This window comes from Lagenorhynchus albirostris, chromosome 6, assembly GCF_949774975.1.
Source record: "Lagenorhynchus albirostris chromosome 6, mLagAlb1.1, whole genome shotgun sequence".
NCBI lineage: Eukaryota > Metazoa > Chordata > Mammalia > Artiodactyla > Delphinidae > Lagenorhynchus > Lagenorhynchus albirostris.
Window position 1 is genome coordinate 71,280,886 of NC_083100.1, and position 12,125 is coordinate 71,293,010.

General features: G+C 38.6%; 1 protein-coding gene across 1 annotated transcript in view; it reads left to right on the forward strand.

The window, feature by feature from the left end:
• Nucleotides 1–12,125, forward strand: part of PLA2R1 (phospholipase A2 receptor 1) — a 121,834-nt gene that overhangs the window by 20,316 nt on the left and 89,393 nt on the right. Inside the window, exon 4 of the mRNA XM_060152808.1 lies at nucleotides 8,759–8,932. Coding sequence (XP_060008791.1) covers nucleotides 8,759–8,932 — 174 coding nt within the window. The remainder of the gene's footprint in view (nucleotides 1–8,758; nucleotides 8,933–12,125) is intronic.

Genomic DNA, 12,125 nt, shown 5'->3' on the forward strand with positions numbered 1-12,125 from the left:
AGTGGACAGAACAGAGAGGAGTGAGTAGATTAAAGCAAAGATTCACACTTCTGTATCTCATCTTCCTTACACAGAAATTTTTTAGTATCTCAATGTAGAATAATGCCCTTTTTTAAAAACGATTGTAAGTGATCACAATGTAAATTTAGTGCCAATAAACACATACAAAAACACACTAGCAGGGAGGGATATGATAAAACATCTGTCACTATAGATCTTCAGGAACAAGGATGATATAGAAGAATCTTTCTGGGTTTGTTTAGAGGCAATTCTGTGTCATACTATGTCCGTCCTGGTTGTGTGTCTTACACAGCTGGAGAGTTAGGCTTAGTTAGTTTGAGATATTTTTAGGGTACCAACCTCTGGGATGATCTGATTGCCCTGGAACCTTATTCACCTGATACAATTTTTATCAGTAACTTGAATGATGTAACAGAGCAGATAGGTACCAATATTGATGTATGACCGCCAACCTCGGCTTTGTCAGCAGTATTATTACGTGTCTCTTGTCATGCTGCTCTCTCACTCCCAGCAAGGGTCATACAAACCTCTCTACTCTCGCCTGACTTCTAACCCTGCCCTACATTCTCCTTCCCAACTCTTAAGAGATGACCTCAATCCCTACCTCTCAAAGAGAACAGGATCCATCAGAAGGGAAGTTTTGACAACTTCCTGCTCCCAAGCCTTTAAGCCTACCTGGGTTTGCACCCATCTCCTTTTTCTCCTTCCTGTGCAATAGTGTTCCTCCTCCTACCTAGGGCAAATCTCGCCATCTGGACTCTGGAGCCTCCCGTCCAATCTTCTCCAACTTCTATCTCAGTGTTTCTCAAAGTGTAGTTCCAGCAGCATCAGCATTCTCTGAGAACTTGCTAGAAATGCAAATTACCAGCCACATCCCAGACACCTGTATCAGACATTCTAGAAGTGCAGCCCCAGCAATCTGTGTTTTAACAAGCCTTCTAGGTGATTCCAGTGCACACTCCTACTCTAACATAGATGAATGATGGATCCTTCTCATTAGCAGTTAAACCTACTCACGTCTTAAAATAACATCTTAAAATAATACAACTCCTTCATCGCCACTTCAGCCTCCTGAAAATACCTATCTCTCATCCCCTGCATAGACAGACTTCTCAAAAGAATTGTCTCCCCCGCCTCACCTTGCTTTCGTTCCTCAGAGCACTGTCTCTTCTTGGCTTCTATGAAGATGTATGCCTGACCTCCACTTCCACAAACCATTCATTTACTCTTTTCCACAAATATGTACTGAACACCGGCTATGCACCAAGCACTCAGCTGGGTGCTGTGATTATAATCACAAATGTGAAAGATGAAAGTCATGGTGCCTGCCCTAATGAAGTTCACATTCAAGTGAATGCTGCTGAAGGGCCTGATTTGACAAGGTCTGAAACTAAGTGTTTGCTGCATCTGGCAACATGGAGGTCATTGATGGCCTTGACAAGATATATACTCGAGTTACCAGATTGAGTGGGTTAAAGAGTAAATGGAAAAACAGAAGAGGAAGGAAGGAACACTTCCCAATTCATTTTATGAGGCCAGTATTACCATGGTACTGAAACTAAAGACATCACAAGAAAAGAAAACTATAGACTAATATCCCTTATGCATATACATGCAAAAATCCTCAACAAAATACTAGCAAACAGAATCCAACAACATATAAAAAGAATTGTACACCATGACCAACTGGAACTTATCCCAAGAATGTAAGATTGGTTGAAAATCTGAAAATCAATTAATGTAATACCTATATAAATAGGAGAAAGGACACACAATTATCTCAATAGGTGCAGAAAAACATTTGACAAAACATTACATCCTTTCATGAAAAAAACAAAACTAAACTAAAAACAGAAGAGAATGTCCTCAACCTGATAAAGGCCATCTCTGAAAAACCCACAGCCAGCATACTTAATGGTAGAAGACTAGATGCTTCCCCATAAGATCAGGAATAAGACAGACTATCCACTCTCAACACCTCTATTCAACATTGTACTGGATGTTCTAGCCTGGGCAAGTAGGCAAGAAAATTTAAGTCATCCAGATTGGAAAGGGGGTTGTAAAACTATCTCTATTTGCAGATGACATGATCCTGTATGCATAAAATTTTAAGTAACCCACTAAAAAACTACTACAACAAATAGACTCATTCACAGGATACAAGATCAATATATAAAAATCAATTGTACTTCAATACTGTAGCAAGGAACAATCCAGAAATTAAATTAAGAAAACAAATCAAAAAAGAGACAGACAGAAAACAAATCCATTTATTGTAACATCCAAAAGGATAAAATCCTTCGGAAAAATTTAACGAAAGACATGAAAAACTTCTCTCTAAAAACTACAAAATATTGTTGAAAGAAATTAAAGAAAATTAAATAAATGGAAAGACATTCCATGTTCATGTGATCAGAGGACTTAATATTGCTAAGATGGCACTACTACAGCAATCTTTATCAAAATCCTAGCTGACTCCTTTGCAGAAATTGACAGGCTCATCCTAAAATTCACATGGAAATTCAAAGGACCCAGAAGAGCCAAAATAATCATGAAAAGGAAGAACAAAGTTGGAGGACTTATACTTCTCATTTTCAAAACTTATGCAAAGTGACTGTAATCAAGACAATGTGATACTGTCAAAATGGAATAAAACTGAGAGGCCACACTTATGATTAACTGATTTTTGACAAGGATGCCAAGACAATTCCATGGGGAAACAATAGTCTTTTCAAAAAATGGTGCAGGGAAACTGGATTCCACATTCAAAATAATAAAATTAAACTCCTATCTCTCACCTTATAAAAAAAATTAACTCAAAATAGATTTTTAAAACTTACATGGAAGAGATAAAACTATAAAACCCTTACAAGAATACATAGGGGTAAATCTTCATGATCTTGAAAATGCAATGAATTCTTAGATATGATACCAAAATGCAAGCAACAAAAGAAAAAAATAAGTTGAACTTTATCAAAATCAAAAATTTTTGTGTTTCAAAGGACACAATCAAGAAAGTGAAAAGACAACCCATGGAATGGGGTAAAAAATTTGCAAATCAGATATCTAATAAGGGACCTATAACTAGAATATATAAAGAACTCATAACTCAATAATAAAAAGACAAAAATCCCAATTTAAAAATGGGTAAAGTGTCTGAATAGACATTTCTCCAAAAATAGATTTACAAATGGCCAATAACCACATGAAAAGATGCTCAGTATCATTAGCCATCAGGGAAATTCAAACAAAAACTGCAGTGAGATACCACTTTACATCCCACAGGATGGCTAAAATCAAAGAGACAGACAATAACAAATGCTGACAAGGATATAGAGAAATTGGAACTCTTATCCACTGCTGAAAGGATTGTAAAAGGATACAGCTGCTTTGGAAAACAGTCTGTCAGTTCCTTAAAAGGTCAAACATTGGGTTACCATATGACCCCTAATTCTACTCCTAAGTATATATCCAGGAGAAATGAAAACATATACCTACACAAAAACCTTTACACAAATGCTTATAGCAACGTTATTTATAATAGCCAAAAAATAGAAACAACCCAAATGTCTACCTATTGATGAATGCATAAATAACATGTAGTATACCCAGTAGTATTTAATGGGATATTATTGGACAATGTAAAGAAATGAAGTACTGGTACATGCTACAACATGGATGACCATTGGAAACATTATGCTAAGTGAAAGAAGCCAGTCACAAAAAGATCACACACTGTATAATTCCACTTATATGAAATGTTCAGAATAAGCAAATCTATAGAGACAGACACTAGTTTAGTGGTTGCCTTGGGCTGGGGGTAGGGGTGAGGACTGAGGGAAAAATGGTAAGTGACTGCAAATGGGAATTGGGTTCCCACAAAAATGTTCTAAACTTGATTGTGTGATGGTTGCACAATGCTTTGAATATACTAAAAACCATTGAACTATATACTTTAAATGGGTGAGTTATATGGCATGTTAATTATATCTCAGTGAAATTGTTTTTTTTTAAAGAGTAAATGAGAGATGAGAAATTGGAGACAGCATACATATAAAAATATGTGATTAATGGAGGTAGAGAAAAGGTAGAGACTGCGATGGGGAGGCCAAGGGAGGGATTTTTTTTGTTTCTTGTTTTTGAAGGATGAGAGCTGCTAGGTCACCTTTGAATGCTTCTGGAAAGGCTCTAACAGAAAGAGGTTGAGGATGCAGGAAAGTGAAACAATTGGTGAAATAAATATGGTCTCTCAGAAGGCAGAAGGAAATAGGGTCCAGATCAAAGATGGACAGACTGACCTTTTATGGATGTAAAGACAACTCCATGGGAGGGAAGAAGGAGAGGATAGTACAGGTCCAAGAAGGTTGATGGATTAAGTGATGGGGAAAATGAGGAGAAACGAGTCCAGTGGCTGTGGACTTTCTCTGAAGAGGGGGAAGAAAGAGTGAGAGGTTTGGACAACAGGAAAGGTGTGAAATGAACACGGTGGCTGCTGGGAGAGCAAGCTTTTTAGGGAAAACCGGTAATGTTTCCAGGAAGTATTGGGGGTGGTTGATAATGAATCCATCGGATGACTTTTCTTGGCAGTGCTCATCTGTTGGGTGCAGGCATGGAGCAGGCAGATGATTGGGTCCCTCTGTTGGAACGTGCTCCATAAAGTCACTAATGGACTCAGTCCTCATCTTACTGAAAGATTCAACAACGTGTAACAAACTGACACCATCTCTTTCCTTGGGCTTCTGGGGCCCACACCTGCTAGTTTTCCTGTTTCCTTTGTGGCCACCACTTCTCAGCTTCCTTTGATAGCATAGTCTCCTCTGCCTAACTTCCTTTAAATTCTGGTGGTAAGCTTGGGAAATAACATGAAAAAGTTGGAACATGGTACCTGCTCTCCTGATACTTAATTTTATCAGGAAAAACAGACAATCAATAAGCAATCCCATAATGCGTCATTTAATCTCAACTGTGATCAGGCCTACCAAGGAGCATGTAAGGCATTGGGGATGAACAGCAGAAAGTGCTGACTTGGTTTGGTATCCCTTTTACATGAGATTTACCAACAAAACACTTTTCAGGGAGCAGATATTCAATAACTATTTGCTAAGTGTATGAAAGACCAAAGAGAGAAAAATAGTAACTCTGTAGCCTGGAGTTGCTTCAATAGTATAAGAGTTCTTTTTTTAAAAAGAATTCAACCATTTTTTAAAGTGGCAGGAAAGATACACCTGGGACAATGACAAAGCTGTATACTTAGGGATGACAAAAAAGCCATATTAATAGAGAAGGAGAAATGGCTGCATCTCAGTCATAATCTATAATAAAATCGGTGTTGACATGAATATACTTCAGTTCATTAGAAGAAAGGTGTATTTTGAAAGGGAAAAAAATCACCATCATGCAAAAGATTTTTGGCAATCTTTCTTCAAACAGTAGGAGATGCAAAGATATATAGGATGGGCTTCCCTGGTGGCGCAGTGGTTGAGAGTCTACCTGCCAATGCAGGGGACACGGGTTTGAGCCCTGGTCTGGGAAGATCCCACATGCCACGGAGCAACTGGGCCCATGAGCCACAACTACTGAGCCTGCGCGTCCGGAGCCTGTGCTCCACAACAAGAGAGGCCGCGATAGTAAGAGGCCCACGCACCGCGATGCAGAGTGGCCCCCGCTCGCCACAACTGGAGAAAGCCCTCGCACAGAAACGAAGACCCAATGCAGCCAAAAATAAAAATAAATAAACAAATAAAAAGATATATAGGACATAGCTGCTTCCTTCAAGGAGCTCAGAATTTAGTGACAGAAGAGATGATATAAAGACAACCAAAGATGCAAAGAAATATAACAATCTGATGGCATCCCTTAGACTAGAATTTTTCAAGAAAAAGTAAACGTACCAGCCTACAATTTTCAGTGGCTTAGAAGCAGAAGTTAGTTATGAATAAGCAAGAGGATTAAGAATAAATACACGCAAATGCCCCGGGCCAGGACGGGACCCTGTGGCAAGGGAGTTCCCGGGGAACAGTCTCCGAGGACAAGATGAGCATGCAGGAGGCCTCCTGGGGAGGAGTCTCAGGATCGATACACACGGAAACGAAGGGAAGAGAGCAGGATTGCACAGGACGGTGATGCTGGGCTGGTGACTCCCGACACTGACCCACAAGGAGTTCTCAGGCTGGATTTGTCCCTAGTTGGGGTGAGAGGAGGGGTCTTATAGCCCTGCACTGACCAGTCATGGTTTGCAGACTGCACTTAGGAAGGGAGAGTGGTATTGGGCAAGGAGCCTCTTCCGCCAAGGCAATCCTTGAAAAAGGCTTCATGTTGAGAGGTGTCTGCTGGCAGCTGGGGAAATTAGGCCTTCGGTCCTGAAGGGAGATCAGAAGAACACATCACAGTGCCCAGGCCCAGGGTGGCACATTCATTCCACTTGTTACCATGAAATCTTCAAATCGGATCCATGGAGTGACACGCAGCCCATCTAGAGAAGCAAAGAGAGGACGTGTGTCCGACGGCATAGAAATACAAATTCTTATGTTTTAGTTACAACCAAATTTTAATGACAAATGGATTGCCTTGTTAGAAGAATATGGGCACCTTTTGCAGACATTTGACTGGGGGTTTCCTTCTGATTAAACTGAAGAACTGGTACACATAACACAAGGCCAGGGGAGATCTAACAAAACTGGGAAGTGTAATTTGTAGCCCAGACAGGATCACCTGTAAGCCTCTCATCTTAACTGTTTAATGTACAGAATTCAGGAAGATTTCTGCAAAAGGCTGCCTTTACGTAGCTTAATCCATGTCCTGTTGAAAGGGGAGGACCAACTCTTGGCAAAAATGGGAATGAGATCAACTGAAGTGTCCTCCGAACCTTTTCTTACCATGGCATGGCTTATCATGGAGGTAATTAGGACTTATTATCAAATCTTTACCCAAGGCAGTAGATGAGAGGTAGGTACCCTATACCCAGATCTCTCCTTTTGACATCCTTCTCCTATCTCCCCTTCTGACATCCTTCTATCTTCTAGTAGCCAAAGGCTACTCATACCTGCTCTCCTTGGGAAGTGCTTCAAATGATTTCTTTCAAACCAGGGTTTCCCAGTGTTTGCTTTGTGAACCATTTGCATTAGAATCAGTAATACGTTAGAAAGTCAGCTTTCTGAATCCCACCCTGACCTTCCAATTCAAAATCTCTGAGACTGAGAACCCAGGAACCTGTGGTTTTTTTAAGAAGCTGGCTAAGTGATTTTTGTGCACACTGAAATTGTAAACACTCCTCTTTCATGGCCTCAGCTCTCACACGGGATGAACAGGGCTAAACTGATGTCCGATAATGCTTAGTGTGTTGTCCATCTCATGGATGGCATAGCTTTTTAACTGAAGATGGTCTCTAAGGGTTCAAACTCAATGGGGAAATTTCAGCCACCAGGGCAAGATGATTACTGAAGACGTCCTCCTCCTTTTCTCTTCCTCTTCCTACAGTTTTCCTTGGTGATAGACTTGTCTTCTTGGTGATAGATCCTCCTTCAATCTTGGATCCTTCTATAAATACACGTGTCAGTCAGGAAACTCTGTGGAGGACCTTAGATTTATATAATAACTTCTCCTTAACTAACTCCGTTCTGGGGAAGGCACATTGCAACCAGATAGGAAAACAAACTTTCCACATTCCCAAGGGAGCCATCTACCTAAGTATTGTGGGAAAAAGAAAACAAACCAAAAAGATTTCATTGTCAAATAAGTTTGAAGTATACTGAATTAAAATGAAGCTGTTTCTTTATTAGAGAACTTCTCAGAGGCTTTAATATGCTGCTGTATATTATGAATTCCCCGGAGGAGGCTACGTATGCACTGTCCCAGCTTTTCTTGGAGAGCTCTTGAAGCTGTCATACTCTGTGGATTGCACTTCGGGAAAAGTTGTTCTAGATTTTAGCAGATTGTCTGCTCATCAGTTACACTCATGCTGTAGCGTGGTTCCCATTGTCTGAAATTCTTCGGCTGAGTTTGACTTCAGGTAATTTTTATGGCTGCTTAGGTTCACCTTAGGGTTTGATTTAAAGCACCCAAAGTAGGTCTTCATTTTCTGTTATTTCAATAAACTTCAGATTTCAGAGCCACGTCTCATGTTTTATTAAATTTACTTTTAAGCAAACCACACAATCCTTGGCCAATGTTTTGCAAGTGGATTTTGCTTCTCCTCCTTTTGACTGAAAGAACTTTCTTAAACTAAATATCAGTGTTCCTGTTCTCAATGTGTATTTGAAAACTTCCGTTCATTTTAGAGTCATGTTTCTACTGTATCCCTTTTATTCCATCTAGCATTTTGGTATTGGCAGGGAAAAGCTTTTTGAAACGATATTTGCATCTATCTCAGATAAATACTTCCGTTCACACAGCTTTCAGTATAAAGTTCTGACTTTAAAGAATTCAGATGTTATTTTCACAAATATCTATACTCCAATTATATTTCCTTCTCTTAAAAATAGCGAATGTCATTTTCCCAGAAAGGATCAGAGCTTCTTTATTGATAATTTCTTGAACTTCCTTTCAATCTTGAACAGGTTTTACCATAAAGTGTTTACAGGAAAACGATGCAGATTTCATCATAAAGACCTAATCAAGAATAGATAAGGGCTCTGAAGAAGTTTTAGGAGTTGCAATCATGCCATTCAAATTCATCTTAGAAATATATCGCCATATAAATAAAATAAGATTATAACGTTTTAATGGATTTTGTTTTCAGCATCTACAGAGGTGGGTTGTGACGCTGTCTGGGAGAAGGATCTCAATTCACACATTTGCTACCAATTCAACCTGCTTTCCTCCCTCTCCTGGAGCGAGGCACACTCTTCATGCCAGATGCAAGGAGGTGCTTTATTAAGTATTGCAGATGAGACTGAAGAAAATTTCATAAGGAGTAAGTAGGTGGATGATGCACATTGATGTCGGTACAATTAAAATGATCGGTGTTTACAGTTATGTCCATGTATGCCAAGATGCCTTCTGGAAAGAAAAGGTCCCTTGGAAAATATTTTTCTGTTATTAACATGGCCCAAACTCACACCCAGAATTTTGACCTGAACCCTGGGCCATTCCATTTGACACCTGGCCGTGCCTCTCTTATTTTCTCCCCCCCGGAAAAGAGAAGTTGAGGCTACAGCAAGGGACCCAGGAGAATTTTCAGCTCCAACAAGTGCATAGGGAGACTTCTAAACTTAAGTCCGAATTCCTGCTTTGCTGGGGAGCTTAGCCATTCCGTTTCCATTTATAAATAATTAAGCTGTTTACTAATTAAGCAGAATCTTACCTGTCAGTCACTGTGTGTAGTAGGGTTTCCAGTGGATGCCAAAGAACTTAAAATTTAACTGGAAAAGCAAAAGCACACACATGTTAACTAATGCTGTAAAGTAATAACATAAACTGTCAAAAGACTGCTGAGGAGCTGGGTCTGATCTGTTTCACCTCTCACCTAAACTCTCTTTTTACTTCTCTTTTATAGATTAAATGTGTTTGTAGATGTGTACATGCAGCATTTAAAAATCTTTCTGAAACATTTGAAAGTGTCACAAAACTAGTCACTTCCATTAAAAGTTTCTGATGCTTTTTTTCCAAATTATATTACACACGTTTCTTCTAGAATAACAATAATAAAATTATTCTAGGATAATTTTAAAAGTTCAAGTATACAGAAAGAAAACCAAAGGAAAAACTCTCATAGTTCCACAATCCAGAGATAACCATGTTTCTTCTGCAAAAAAACCCCATACAAATGCATGCATAATCCATAGTATCTATGAAAAATGATATTGAATAAAAAGATGAGGTGGTTGTTGCACAGAGGTTAGGAACAGGGGCCAAAGAGCCACCTGCATGGGTTTGAATCTCACCTCCATCACTTACTAGCAGTGCTAAAGAAGTAACTTAACCTCTCTGTGCCTCAACTTCCCCCCTCTATCAAATGGAAATAATAACAATACCTACTTTTTGGTGGTGAAAATTACATATTATAGAACAGGTGAAAATTTAGAAAAGTGCCTGGCACACAAATCAAACACTCAGTATGTGTTAAACCTTTAACAGCAACTACGCGCACAGTTTAGTAACATGCTTATATAATTTACCTGCATAGAATGAACATCTGTCCGTGTCTATAAATATAGATCTATATCATAGCTTTTAATGGTTACATAGCGATACAGGTTAGAGATAATATATTTAGCTAATCTCCAAATATTAGATAGGGACAGGTAGATAAAATTCTTTATTTTGTTTTTATTTACTTATTTGTTGCTATGTAAAACCACCCCTCACATACCTTTGTGCATAGATCCCTGATTATTTCTCTCTAAGTTTGTAGAAGTGGATTCACTGGGTGGAAGAGGAAGCATATTTTAAGGCTTTTGAAAGTCATTAATAACTTCTAGAAGGATTGTAACAAATGCATGAACAGTATATGTTTGCCCCTTTCCCCACAGACTTGCAAAAGTGGGAAATTATCACTGAAACTGATCTGAGTGAGTCATATTGCAGGAAAACACCCATTTCCAAAATCATTATTAGCCTGTAATGGTATTTATAGAAAATTTTGTGCACAATTTATGAATTAAAATTGTTATCTATTTTGACTGCTGGGATCTTTAATAAGAGGGTTTGGACTTAATCAGACTTGAATAAAGATTAAAGGAATAAGATATGTCAGAGACTTTGATTTAAATACCACAATTTTATAATTAGATTTTGGGGATTGTTTAGATTGGGAAAACAGAAGAGTATTCATAAAGACAGAAGCTTGTTCTGACCAAGGTATTTTTTAATGTTGAAAATAGTCTACTGTTTCTTGTTAATCGCTGATGAACATTAACTATGGTATAAGGAATTATCTAAACTGCCACAAATGCCAGGAAATAGCCAAAGGAATTTCAGTTTGCATTTATTAGTATAGAATTGTGAGCCAATTTACTTGTAAAGCTAAATAGACTATTTTTGTACTTTTAAACACAGATTAGAAATTATACAATGATTTTTTAATATGTACTGTTAAAACAGTCACACAGAGGGTATTCAAAATAACTCTAAGGTAAGAATAATTAATACTTAAATATTTTAAGTAGATTACTTGAAAGCAGCACTTGGCACTTACCCCGATATGAAATGTGGAAATTTCTCTGTCTTGTCAATCCATCTTCCATTCTGCCTTCTGTCATGATGACACCAGTTAGATGATTTAATCAAATGGTGCTATTGGAAGGACTAACCAAATAGACATTAGAAAGAGACTTGTGTTTATGCCCCAGAAACTTGGAAAGGCAGAGCCCATGAATGCTGTTCCTGTCCAGTGATTTCAGGGATCTCAAAATTATAAAGCACCTTTTTCTCTTTCCTTAAAGGTTTAGCTTCTTCCAGTTTTCCACTGTTGTTTCAAAATACCCAATCACAGAAGGTGCTGCAGCCTTGTGATGTGAATGCACTAATCTTTACAACCTTGGTGACCATACAATCGATCATCCAGACTGAGACCCTTTGAAGAGTAGAAGGTTCTGCCATCAATACTTATTCTGGAACTACCAGCATAAGCCATGAATTTTCCAGGCAAACTGGGACATACAGTCACCCTATTTATCACTCTTATCTGTCAGGGTCTCAGTCTCAGGCAGGGCCCCTGCATCTGGCTCAGAATAAATTGGGTTCTGAAGCAGATGAATCATAAGGGATCAATGCTGTTCTTTATAGATTAGAAGATTCAATGGCAACATTTGAAAGTGTCACAAAATTACTTTCACTAAAGTCTCTGACACTGTTTTTTCCCCAAATATTACAGCACGCGTGGTACATGTTTGTTGTAGAGTAATTTTTTAAAGTTCAGGTGCACAAAAAGGAAAACCAAAGAAAAATTTCCCCTAATTCTACAATTTTGAGAAGCATATTTTTCTACACAAGCATGTCAAGGCACATGTTTCTACATAGCACTGATAACAAAATTGGAATTGAATTAAAACAGGAGGAGCCGAGGCACAATGGTTAGGAGAAGGGGCCTACAGAAAGCTTTCTCCCACACCAAGCTGAAGAAGCATTTGCACTGCTCATGGCCCCAACCTGCTATTTTTTTTTTT